This window comes from Elgaria multicarinata, chromosome 5, assembly GCF_023053635.1.
Source record: "Elgaria multicarinata webbii isolate HBS135686 ecotype San Diego chromosome 5, rElgMul1.1.pri, whole genome shotgun sequence".
NCBI classification, from domain to species: domain Eukaryota; kingdom Metazoa; phylum Chordata; class Lepidosauria; order Squamata; family Anguidae; genus Elgaria; species Elgaria multicarinata.
Window position 1 is genome coordinate 107,168,359 of NC_086175.1, and position 14,343 is coordinate 107,182,701.

Below are 14,343 nucleotides of genomic sequence, written 5' to 3' on the forward strand. Positions count from 1 at the left end.
ACTGGATGGAAATTCACAAATCACTTTCTCTGGTGGAGTGACAAGGTCGTCTATTGGTCTACTGCAAAGCTTTCTTTAGAATAAAGTGGTTGTACACTGAAGTCTGTCCTAAGACTAACATGACCCCATAAAAAAAAGAATTGTTAGAAAAGCAATTGTTTATACAAGCAGCCCCTTTATCCTCTCAACAACTGTATTTTTTTATTTATCAGTGAATAATCTAAATTGTTAAAATGATTTTCTAAGGTATTTGCATGTGATATAATGGAGGAATGATGCCATACCATAACCATTATAATTTAAAATAAGAAGACATGAAGGCCTACAACTTCCATAAAGAAACTCCCAGAAAGAAACTCTTAAGGTGCAGTCCTTTGCCGGTTAGACAAAAAAAGGCCTACAACTCCCAGCATGCCTCAGCTCGGGAACTGTAGGCCTTTGCACCTTAAGAGTTTCTTTCTCCTCAATGAAACACACACACACCTCAAATGAATGACCTGAAAGTAATAGATATGTGCATTAATTCAAACTCAGTTAAATCAGAGAACTAGACCATTTTTTCCCGTGGAATAAGGAGTGCTCTCATTAAAAAGAATAATCTCTCCCTCTCTCTCTCTCTCTCTCTCTCTCTCTCTCTCTCTCTACAAAAACACACACAAAACAAGCAAGAACCATAAAATATAAAGATACAGAGATTTTTGAATATAGCATGCCAACATATATTTTGGTAATAGCCATATTTTCCTCTCAAATTTCATTTAAACTTGTAAATTCTCATTTGGATTCTTCAGGTCACAGCTGGTACTAGGTATGCAAGCTAAGCTTCAAAGATAACCTGCTGTGTCCATGCTTACAAGAAGTCAGTTCAAGGCTACTTGAATAAATGTGTACTCATAATGTGGCTTATTTCAGACATGGGTAGACTTTTGAAGAGTAAAAGCAAAAAACAAAAACAAAAAAACTCAAATCCAAACCAAACATATAACTCAGTTCAAACAAACCACTCAACATCATCACTCATTAACATCCATTCAACTTTTAAGGTCACTAATTTCATTTTAAAGATAGAGGGGAAATAAAAGTAAAGTTTGCTTAGAAGCTGTGATACAAGCCAAGGGAGAGTTCTGCTTCTTTCAGAGTTCATTCCACAGCTTACTTCAGTGAATTATAGATAAGGCAATTTATGCAGAGAGTTCTCTTTCATCTTTGAAGAGGGCTGGCAGAATGGAAAGTTAACTCATTTTAGTGTTACCTAAATGTACTGACAGGAAATTCTAATGTTTCCAAACATCTGGAAATCAGCTTCATGGGATGGTGATTTCTTTTTTTAAAGAATGCCTTTTCATATACCGTCTTTTACAGCTTTATGTGGCTCCTAAAAGAGTGTTTTGACATAACTAAAGTCTGTCTGCTTCACAATAAAACGCTGCATTTAATTTTAAAAAGTACTTTAAAGAATAAAGATGTTTTTGTGAAGTTTGACTCTCCTGGACACTTATATGACGTTTTGTCTTTCTGAAGGTACCTAAGCCTGTATTACATTTTAGCCTAATTTTTTAAGGCCCATTATTTTATTTAATGGTACTAATGACGTAACACTTAAGAGATAATGTATTTCATTACCTGAAAAGCATTTTCCCTTTTCCTAAGCAGAATTATTGCACTTTTGGCAAATTATTAATATTTAATATTGTAAGGTAAATGCAAAATGAATTCAACTGGGAGCAATTAAAAGGATGCAATCATGTGATTGCAAAGTGCCAGCAGGCTGAAACCAGGGTGTCTGGCAGCTGGGCCCATGAACCTCACTCATACCACAACCACGGCATGGCAGAGGCAGAGGAGCTGATGGACTCATTCTTGTTGCTCAGTTCTACAATATCATACTGATCATGGCCAACGGTGTACTGCAGCATGTCAGCCCAGCTGGGTCACATGATCTGAGAATCCAATAGGGGCCCTGTTTGCCTTATATAACTGCTGTCTCAGGCTTGGCTCACAGTTTGAGCAGCTGTCAACCACAGCAGTTGCTTTACAAATTCATGAAAACTGCCTTAGACCCTGGAGAGCTGTTGCTAGTAAGAGTATATAAGTTTAGATTGAATCTGAACATTGTATAGCTATATAGCAAGATTTCTGGATGATGGGGAAAGGGGGGGAGAAGTATCCTTCCTTTCCTGCTTCCTGAAACATACCTAAATAGTGCACAGACAGAAATTATGGTACACATTACTCCAATCCTAATTCGCCCTCAAGGATATTTAAGCTGTTAGGAGCTTGAGCAGGCTACGCTCTTCTTCCTCTCCTGCCTTCGCCATCCCACCCCACCCCTCCACTGACACCTCAACATTCTGTACCTCCAAGAAACTTGTCAGGCCATTTCTTAAAACATTATTTTCATTTCAGTTTGGAAACACATATACTTCTCCAAAGCTATGGAGTACCCCCAGTAAGTGGAAATAACGTATTTATTTTTGGATGGATCTGTTTCATTTACAAACTGATGGGCACTCAACCACCCGAGAAGAAATTATGCTTTTAGAGGAAATAATACCATGGGACTTTTAAGCTTATGAACACAAGAACAAAAGCCCTAAAAAATATTGGGACCAGGATACTTGCGAGAGCACCTTCTCCCTTATTAACCTGCTCAGACACTGGGGTCATCCGACAAGATGCTCTAGTAGTTCCACATGGACCTATGGCCTGTTGGAGCCCACCCGGAATACAGCCTTCAGTGTAGAGGGCTCCATTTCTGTGGAACTCCCTGCCCCTGAAGGAGAATCGGGCACTAACACTGTGTTGTATTCACTACCCGCTGAACATATCTATTTCAAGAAGCCTTCCTTTATTGTTATTGTTTTTATAAACTTATTTTTTTTATTGTTTACTGCTACATAATCTGTTTATATGTGGAGCAGTATACAAATGTTGTATTTTATTTATTTAGCCTAGCTAGTTCAGTATTCTATTCCCACAGTGGCCGAGCAGATGATGATGATGATGATGATGATGATGATGATGATTTACATTTATATACCGCCCCATAGCCGAAGCTCTCTGGGCAGTTTATAAAAGTTAAAGATGCCCATGAGAAGCCCACAAACAGGGCTTCTATTCCCCAGCAACTGGTATTGAGAGGCATATGGCTTCTGATACTGGAGGTAATGTCGAGCCATCATGACAAGTAGCCACTGATAGAGTTATCCTCCATTAATTTTTCTAACGCCCTTTTATAGCCATCCAAGTTGGCGGCCATCAGCACATCTTGTGGTAGTGTAATCTACAGTTTAACTACATACTAAGCTTGGGCAAGGATCGTTATCTCCTTGCTCTCCATATCAACTTTGTTATTTAATATTGAATATAATCAAGAACATGCCTTTGAACTTTTCTGCAAATCTTATTTCCTAACTGAATTCTGATACGGCACACTTGCTTAAATGGGCTCTAAAAATTGAAGATTTTCATACAGGAGTCATTATTCTGGAGGCTGATAAGGACTGCAGCCCTCCGAATTGTCAAAAAGACTTTGATATTTTCAAGTTTGTAAAAGAACTCTAAAGAAAACAAGGGAGTAACAAAGGGAGAAATAGGTAGTATTTTATATTTGAAATGTACTTAAATAGAAGGATTTATTATTCTGCACTTAAAATTGCTACACATTGTCCATTTTTAAAATAAGAATAATATGAGCATTCCTATCTTGCCTTACTGAGAAATAACATTGTTTGTTGTGTTCTAAATCCAACAATAGATAATTTATTCCACTTATTTTAAGGATAATTTAATATTTATGACAAATCCTGATTATTATCTTCATTCTCAGTGGTGAGGTACTTACAGTAATGGTCAAACAGAGCAATGACTTCTGACCTCATAAGCTGCATTTGTCAGTGAAAATCTCATGAGTAGTGTATCCAGATAATTTGACCCACATTGTACATATCTTTCATTAGTTAACATCATGTCTAAAGTTGCAGACAGTAATTTTATAGCATAGGCTAGTAAATAAGGAGGCAATCAGTTCATTTGTGATTTAATGCCCTTAAATTACAAATACTGAGAAAGAAAATAATGAGAAACAGCAAGAACTATATTAATAATAATTATGCTTGAAAACAGTTTACAAAGTATAGTCATAACCAAGTTATTTCCCTAAATAAAACAAATAGCTAGTGTTCAGTAGAAAAGGACATCAAGGACACTTGCAAGAAAGAATTGGATCAATATTAACGTGATTTTCATTTCATGCTTCCCCAACTCCAGTAAGCTGACAATATACTCTGATTATGTGAACTGCCTGTGAGTAACACAGAAAAGGTTATTAGAGCAAGAGGTGGAAATGGAATGCACTTTTTATATTGACAGGTTTGCTAATAGAGTGTACTGACTTTCAAAGCCATGCAATGTGTTTTCACAATTTGATTTTTATAGCACTCCCTTCCCATTTCCAAATACTTGTTTAAAATATATTTTTTAAAGGAATCACATTTATTTTTATCACGTTATTTACAAGATACATAATAGGGGGGAAATGCCTTTAAAAGGCTAAAATATGCAATTGAATTTGCAATATGACCTTAGCACTTACAATGTGATTGAATACTATGTAAGTGTCTGATAATATAATAATCCTATTAATGGAGTGTAGAAAATTCTTTTGAATATGTTAAAACATAGAATATGATAAAACTTGCTTTAAGGTCACACATAAATCTTACATATAGAATCTTTGTAGACATTTTTTAATTAAAATATAACAGTTCAGCTCTTGCCAACACCAGATTGTGAAAGGCCTTACCAAATATTGTTTTTTCTAACCATTACTTGCATTCTTGGTGACATTTGAAGTTTAAAAGAATTTTTGGTTCCTGTTCAGCTCCTTTGAAAATACAGAAATAGTAGAAGGAACCTGGGGGCTGCTGATAAATCCAGGGAAGTAAGGCACTTTCCTGCAGGATTTTAGCCTGAGCCTCTAACTGTGCAATCCTGTGCATATCTACTTGTCTCACTCAATCACACTAACTCCCAGATAAGTGTATAGAATAACATTCCCCAACATGTCGCCTTCCAGATGTTTTGGACTGCAGCTCCCATAATCCCAAGCATTACAGTCAATTGCTATGCTGGTTGGGAATTATGGGAGTTACCGTCCAAAACATCTGAAAGGTGCCAGGTTGGGGAACGCTGATGTGTAGGATTGCAGCTTAGGAGAAGAAAAAACCCATTTTGATTCTGTATTTAAACTGAGAACCCCATGCTGAAATGAATATAGGTGTTTTTGCCTACAAAATCAATGGCAAACCCATCCCAGTGGACAAAATATACTTCGGTCTACGCCTCAGTGTTAGACCATTTACCTGGCTTCACCAGGTCATTCACCACATAGAAAAACTCCATTGGATTGTATTTTATAGACATGATGGCAGCAGAAACTTTTTCTTGAGCTGGAAGCTGGTTGCCTTCATTATTTTTTTGATAAAGGATGGAAAGAGCAAGCCTATGGTTCCTGGGTGAACGTTCCAGAGACTATAGGATTGCTCTTTCCATCCTTTACCAAAAAATCATGAAGGCAACCAGCTTCCCCCTTCCAAGGTCACACATAATGCTCTGATCTTGAAGGGGGAGTTGGAGATCTGACTTCTTGCTCCCTCACAACTGGCATGGAAAGAATTGCACTGGTTGCTCTCCAAAGTTGGAAAAGCAACCGAGAAGGAGAGGGAGTGTTCCAGTGGGCAGAGAGGGGAGGAGTCCAGAAAGGCCAGGACATGAGTTATCCTGAGCTTCTTCCAGCTTCTTTCCTTCCCCCATCAAAATGTCCTCGCTAGATGGGCTAAAAAGCCCATCAAGCGAAATCTGCAGGGTGAGAAGACGTAGAGGCAAAGTTCACCTCCATCACTTTTCCCGCCCTGCATTGGATGCCTCCAAGTTTGGGGGCTTCCAATCCCCAAGGACAATTGCACCCTTAATAGATTCCACTATTTTTCCTTTCTCCCTTCCTTAAAACTGGGATGGATTTATTCTCTTTGTTAAGGAAACCAGATGCACTAAAAGACTGAAAATAATAAAATGTCCAGCAAGGGAATCGGATAAACAGCCTCCAAAGCAATAAAATATTATTTAAAAATCAGAAAATAATGCCAACATGGGAAACATCGATTAGGTGTTTGTGACACTTGCACAACAGCATTTTACCTAAATGAATGGACATTTTGGGACACATATTGTATTTTCCCACATCCACAGTATTGTGTTTGGAAAGTGTGATATCCTTACAGGAGAATCACAACCTCAAAGGAAGATATGCTGTTTGGGCACAGGAAATTAATAACAACTGTATATTCATTTCACAAAAAAGATGACCATGCATGAGTTAAATGACAACACAGATTTAGGATTAAAATGAAGATTTGTTGATAATTCGACCAAAAGCAGCAAAAATGAAAAACTGGGAAGACAATGCTCTTTAAGTGAAGCAGAATCATTTACACGCCTGTTTTACATTGCTTCCTCTGAGATCATCACATTCAGACTGAAGAACAGAGGAGAGTTATTTGATGACATCTGGAAGCCCTTTACCACTGAATACACATTTTAAAAGAGCTCGTCACTGTAATATCTAGATTAGTATCTACACAATCTCTGTCCATGAAGCGGATGCTGCTTCTTGAAAGTTCCAGAAATACATTGTCATCTTGTACTTATATAGAAGTAAAAGCTCAACATAAAATGAACAAAGAAAGTTATGTTAGTCATGATCTTGCCCCTCTTTGTACATGTGTTGCATTTGAAATTAAAAAAATAAAAAATAGAATTTGAGAGTAACTTTTTCTTCAAGAAAAATACCTTATTCACTAGGAAGAAACTCTTTGGTACATGTATACAGATGGGAATGTTTAGTCATTTTAAGAGGACTGATTATCAAAGCAGTTAATGACCCCCCTTTATCTTGTTCCATTCTTGTATAAACATTCCTAATTCAAATTATAAGTCACAAGACTAAAAAGGCATGAGCAACAGATAAGCTGAAATTGAGGAGACTGCAACATTCTGGTTGTTTGCAATGGGAATCCATGTGCCCACAAATGATTTGTCTTTACAAAAAGGAATATGGATGTACGGGTTTATACTCATTTATTTATTTATTACATTTACATCCCACCTTCCCCCCCTTGCAATGAACCTAAGGCAACTTACATGATCCTCCTCCCCTTTAATCCATTTAAACTTGATACATTAAATTCTATAGCCAAATGGATATTCATTTATCATGAAGTTGGTCATCCTTATCCCCCCATACTGATGTATATAACAGAATCCAAACTACAAACAAAAATTTTTGAATTCCCATTTGATTCTCTGCTACCATACACACAAATCTCCTCTCTCTTAGACATCATGGGAAGCCCTGCTTTACATGCCATTACTGTTGGAATTCATGAATAGGACTTTTTGTGTATGACACTACAGCATAAAAGGCTTAGGCCACACATATTTTAGAGACCACCTTCTCCATTATACTATCCTGGTAACAAGTACAGAGATGTTCTTGGTGGCCCCACAACTACAAAACACCCTCTCCTACCACAACGAGTCTTCATATGCAGTCATCCACAATTCACAACACAAGCATATATATAACTGCTGAGAATAATGAGAGTTGATATCCACATGGAAAGTAGAGATGGGGAAACTGCTGGAAGAACTCCTGAAATTAATCCAGAATTTACCCAAGCTTGCTCAAATAAATAAATAAATAAATAAATAAATAATAATAAAAAATCGTAAGAGCCTGAGTAGTTGATCTAGTCAACCTGAGATCTCAGGAGCCTTTTCCTTGCTCTCAAAGGAATTAATGCAACCATTAGTTTTCAAGAGGTTAGGGGGGAAATGCTATGGAATGAAAATACTGCAGGGCAGGGTATTCCTTCCATGCATAACCCCACTGAAGGTTTTTTCCCCCACAACCCTCATACTGATGCACTGCTTCATTAGCTTTCATGGAACTATAATGGCAAAAATATGCAGGGGCAAAATTAAGAGGTGGGGAGGGAGGCATTTTAAGGGACCCTCACCTATTCTCTTATTTTGCCTCCCCCTGCACCGAGTTGGATTCCCCCCCCCCATCCCCATGCAATTCCCATGCATATAGTAATTTCATTAACTTGCATTGGTGCTGGGGGTGGGGGAACTGCAGGACTTCCTTTCCCAAATCCTCAGATTTTGAGTGCTTGGGAAAGGAAATTCAGGGATTGGAAGGGTTGTATCTGGTTTGGACTTGGTTTCAAGTCATGCTTGATGGAACTCTCATGCCATAAATGTGACAAACCATTTACGTAAGCGACTCCCCACATGGTTCAGGATGATTTTGTAAGCTGCCTATAACAATAACAAAATTGTAGAGTTAACAAAACCACTAATCTCTGGAGACTGTGTCATAATATGTAACACTATATAATAAAAATTAGAAATTTAATATGGAAAAAAATTCTCTCTAAGCTAAACTGCCATAAAAGATTTTTTCCCCTACAATATTTGTTGTGCTAATATTTAATTAGACACATTTGACAAAGAATACAAGATTCCAAAGCCTGAATGAATAGAAATAAACCCTACTTCATTTAGTTTACAGGCCCTCAATTCATTGAAATAACTTTCACTGCATTTTTGTGTTTTAGGTCACTATGTGCCATTTGATACACCTCCCCTGGAACAGGTTCAAAAACTACAGACAGATTTGCCATTCTCAAGTCTTCCCCACTTCTTGATGACTGTGAGCATCATATTGTTACTGTATCTATGCATTCACTATCAATACTGATTTAAGTCTAGATTAGTTAGAGAGCACTCTTTTATTCATCAAGGTCATATCTTCATGGCTCTGCAAGCTTAGATAAATCAGGTATTAAGTAGGCACATCTCCAAGGAACCTAGAAATTCTCTCATCTGCAGACCTCAGCATATCTTGTTATTTATTGCCAAAGAAATGACTGATTAATTTTGTCATCTTTGCTCTGTGTTTTTTGCTCGGTTGAAGCTGCCTGCCCTCGTCTGCAATGCCTGATCAGACCCATTTAAGCTGATGCCTTTGATCGTAGACACAGAGTAGCTTGCTGACTTAGGCTTTGACTAAACATTCCTTTGCTGCAATATTTATGCGCAAACCCCCTAAATGATAACTGACAGTCAATGTAGATAACAAAAAACTAGTAAAATGTTTCCCACTATTATATGGATACCCAAAGTAACATTTACAATCTAAAATTGAAGGTAAGATTTAAGACAAAAACCCCCCCAAAACCTCCAAACAACAACAAAACCTAACCTGTTCTTCTCTCTTTTATTTTCTACTAAGAGGATATTTAAGTCCAGTGAATTACCTCCTATAATTTGAGAAAAAAACAAAACAAAACCCTTTTTTGGCCAAAAGTAATGAGGTTTGTATGAAGTAATCTTCATTCTTAAAATTAAGAGTGATTTTGCTATTATACAAGAGAGATATAAAAATTATCAAAATAACACCGATGAAACATCCCTAATGAAAGTTAAAAACCATGGGGGAAAAATGCCGTGCCTCGAGCTCTTTATTAATCACATTCCAGCACCAGAGGCTGAAAATACATCAAACTGCACCAAATCCTTTTCACATGACAACCTCATAAATTATTCAACTCATTAGTATCACCAAGAGGCATAAAAATAACATCAGTGTTAAGGATGTTTTCTTATAGAGTAAGGTCAACTAAAAGTTTTAATATTAAAATCCATAAGCACAAGCCTCAAAAACGCACATCAAGGTAAAAAAAAATCGATGGGATTTAATCTCAGTGCAAGCTGTTTTAAATTCCTCTAGAAGGCTGTCGTTAATTTAGATACTGAACGCTTCAGAAACATTTACTTTAGGACTGCATAAAAGGTAACTTCCTTCTACTGTGATTTGAAATATAAACAATGATAACACAACCAACATTTCTCCTCATGCATGCTACTTTTATTTCCCTTGGCAGCGAAATAAAATCAGAGGCAAACTATATGAGGTTTTCTTAATTATGTTAAATAAATAAAGGCATTTTTGAGTTTTCTGTTCTATTTAATCCTACGGATTCCTAGGGCCGGCCCTGCGCTCTTCTCCGATTTAGGGTGCTTGGCACTCGGTAAACATGCCCGGCTGCATAAACGCATAAATATGCCACCCTCCCTCATGTTTTGCTGCTCCTGCTCCTGTTGCTTGGTTTCAGACTCTTTGCTTCTAGGAACAGGATCCAGTCTGATGCTAGCACTACGCCAAGAATCTAGACTAGATCAATAGTCTTTAATCTGTTTAGATCAGGACCCACTTATATTTGTTTTTGTTTTTTTAAATCATATATTGCACATCTTCCTGCTGCTTTCTGTTTCCCCCTACTTTTTCCTTATCTCTCAGTATGCCTCCTTCTTTTGTTTTTGCTGTCCCTTTCCCTTCATAGTTGTGCTTCTAGGTACTGTATAACCCATCTTAGATTGACCTGCAATCCAGTTTTAGATTCTGAGCTCTCAGTTGAAGACCAATGTTCTAGATTAGGGAAGAAGCATAGCTCAGTAGTAGAACATGTGCTCTGGATGCCAATGGTCCTAAATTCAATCCCTAGTATCTCTAGGTAGAGATGAAAAGGATTCCTGTCTGAAACCCTGGAGAGCTGCTGCCATTCAGCGTAGATTATTGAAATAGATGAATCAATGATCTGACTTACTATAAGGCACCTTCCAATGTTCATAGGAAAGTAATAATGTAAAACCTAATACACAAAACTGCCAAGGTGGCATACTTTACTAATCTCAACAAGGGTTAAAGCAAAACCACTAGCGGTATTCACTGCTTCTGTGTATATATTCTTCCAGAAAGAAAAACCACATCAGTGGAGTTACAACGAAAGGCTCTGAAAAATCTACACAGCACCAACCATATCATGGAGTCAGGAGTACGTCTTTGAAGTTCAATACAGAAGCTTCACAAGAACACTAAGAATCTTAGTGTTAATTAAAAGCAAAATAAAAACCCCAAGCAAAAAGCATTAAAATGTAATGGCCAGCGATTGTGAGTTGAGATTTCTTTTATTGAGCACAAAGGTATCAAACGTTTACTAGGTTATTATTTCATGTTGTAGACACATTCTCTCTCTTCCACATTTTCCCTTTCTTTGCTCATTTTTTTTAAAAAAACGATGCAATCCCAACCATCCCAAAAAATGGTTTAACCAAGAAAATTGCACAAAGCTGCTGAAGTGCATAACTTAATCAAACAGCAGAGTTTGGGATGCTGCATTATAAACTGTACAGGCCTGATTAACACTCCCAGTAAAATCAATTTGACTTAAAATGTTTAAAATTAAATTTGGCTGCATTGCAGTCTGGGAGGGGGGCAGGATTTCAAGTTCTTGCAAAAATAGTGGCTCCCCACATTTCTGAAAAATAATACGCACACACATCCTCCTCCTTAAACTGTACAACAGTCTCACCTGCTCATGCATCCCCCCGCCCCTCCAGACTGACACAGTGTGGTGGTTATTGGCATTAGTCCCCTCCTCCCCGGCACACACACATATAATGACACATGCAACCAAATAAGAAGTATTTGTAACATGCTGCCTAGCGATATATTTTTATTTCTTTATCATTTTCCAACCTCTGGGAATGAGCCCTTCCACTTCTCCATATGTTTTCTTAACATATGCCAGACAGGAAACTCCCTTTATATTAACCTTCACAGATAATTTCCATCAGGATACCGTACACAGTAAAGTGCTTTCAACCTTTCCCATAGCCAAATGGATTGTTACTTCATTCATAGTACCCTTATACACATTATTATGGAGGGAGGGTGTGTTGGGGAACTACGAAGTGAGGAAGGGTAGGTAAACCACAGCATGTGTGCCCCTCACATGACTAGCAACTGCCATGGTTTACTTACTCTCTCCGCAACATGGGTAAATTCCTGTCCTCCCACCGCTTATCCTAGCAGCTGATGCAGTGGGAATCACATTGCACCAGCTGCTCCATCCATCCCAATGCGACAGCGACCATAGAGATCGCCTGTGCTGGCTAGAGTGTCGCCAGACACTGCAGATGCTCTAGGCGGCCATCTCTATGGTTGGCCCTATTTTCTCATGGAGCATATTTATTTACTTATGGAACCTCCGTGACACGACATGGTAAGCCACCTCGGAGGGCCTTACCCCACTGCAGAGGGTGGATACCTGGGGTGAGTACTGATTGTGGGAGGGGATTTCAACCCACACACAACACACTAAGCTACCATGACTTGTTCTCAAACCATACCCAGGGTAGCTTAGCATTAAATCTGGACCCAACCAGCCTCTCCTTGCCTGAATGCAATGTCGCCATGTTCATAGCCCTATTGTTAGCTATATAAAGTATCAACTCCTTCCCATGGATTAGCAAGCTCTGGGAGAGCTTGAAAACTACTATGTGTGTAACTACATGTGTGTTTCATGCAAAGCAAAGAAGATACTGAATGCAAGAGACAGAAAAACAATATATTTATCATAAAAAGAGAGCTTTCTAGACAGTGGGTGCATTATAATGAGTACTGACCATATTCCACAGCAGCTTTGAGCAAGGCATCAGAATGTGTGGAGCCAAAGGCGTTGCGAACAAACCGTCTCCGCCGGCGCAGATCATCTTCCCAATAATCTAAGCGCCAGAAGTCATGCAGTTGGCTAGGGAAACAAAAGCAAGGATCAGCATCTACTGGACTGGCATACACATTCTCACTGTACATTTTATTGGAGATGGAGGACCTCTATAAAACATTTACCTACTTATTTCAGTTATCACAAAGAAAGTTACAACAAAATTACAAATGATTACAACGTGTAATATTCTAGTGTTTCTCTACTTGCTTTTAAGCATTCAAAGATTCTGCCTCCCTCCTCAAAATGCTCTGCCTACTGCAAAAAACATTAATCAGAGCAAACCCATTAACAAATGCAGCATCAAATTACAAGTATTAATGACACAGCTTTCTTTCTTTTACAGTGTTTTTAAGAAGGATTGTAAATCATAGAATGGACCTAAGAGCAAATATTTCGCAATTTAATGACTATGGTCCCTTAGCAGACTAAACTTAAAAGTATAAAATATCACCACTTGAATTTTGTGGAACTATGATTAAAATAATGTGCTGAAATATTCATTGAAATAATTCCCCATTGCCCCCAGCAACCTGAGAAAATTGCAATTTTATTCATTATTAATAACACTGAATTAGAGCTGCAAAAAATTCCACCATGTGGTAATTGTCTAGGTAAATTATTATTCCAACACCAACAGAGTCCTTGGATGATTTTATAGCTTCCAGCTAAAACAAGCCATTAACAACCATGGCCATCTTTGTGTTACATTGCCTGTTTTGCATTCAGAACCAATATTAAAGTTTCACATAATGATTCAGAAACCATTGTTAATCCATATCCTACTGAAAATGCAAATGCATTAATTCAGCAGTAAATTAAATTTCGTTACTAAATACAGGGGTCGTCAAGAATCTAGAAATTAACAATATGACGCTAACCAAAAAAATGTGAAGAATTATATGTTATCTACAGGTTCAATATTATTGTGATGGGTCATCTGGACAAGATTGTGTTTTACATCCATGCCCTACTATGCCAATGCACCAGAAAGAAAAAAAAGAGACAAAGTGCTCTAGTATTTAGCATGTTACACGATACACTTGCTGATGGAGTAAGGATTGATCAGCACTGAAGTATTAGGCTCTCACAAATAAAAATATTTAAGAACAAAATCATACACAGGTAAATGGACGGGCAGGAAGCAAAGCCTGACCCAAGACATTTTGCTGCCTGAGGTAAAGGACAAGATGGCACCCACTTCCATTCCAGGTACAGAAACAAACTAGACTGGCACTTGAACCTTACTTTAACACTGGCAACAGGATAGAGTTCTCCATCACTCCTGAGGGAAGCAGACTAGTTTAGGGGATGTAGGACAGGCTGTGAGGCACACTTAACTTTGATGTCTTAAGAGATCAGAATGGGTGGGGACCACCGTTGCCTCTTAGCATCTGCCTAATTATAGGGCTGGAGCACTGGAGAAGAGGCTTCAGGCATTGTCCATCTCTGAACAGGCAATACCCTTTTTCCTCAGGCAGAACTACACATCATAATGGCAAACTGAATTTGCTGAGATAATGGGAATATGAGAGTGGGAAGGCATTTGCAAGGGATTTTTGGTGTGAGAGAGGGAAGGGCACTTAATTTCACCAGCGCCCATTAATTCTCCTTTGCAAATGCTCCTTCTCCCAAGAAGAAATTTAAAAAC

General features: G+C 38.1%; 1 protein-coding gene across 1 annotated transcript in view; it reads right to left on the reverse strand.

The window, feature by feature from the left end:
* The window catches only part of NBEA (neurobeachin), a 459,425-nt gene that overhangs the window by 194,858 nt on the left and 250,224 nt on the right, over nucleotides 1-14,343 (reverse strand). The window contains exon 38 of the mRNA XM_063126967.1: nucleotides 12,595-12,719. Within this exon, the coding sequence (XP_062983037.1) occupies nucleotides 12,595-12,719 (125 nt within the window). The remainder of the gene's footprint in view (nucleotides 1-12,594; nucleotides 12,720-14,343) is intronic.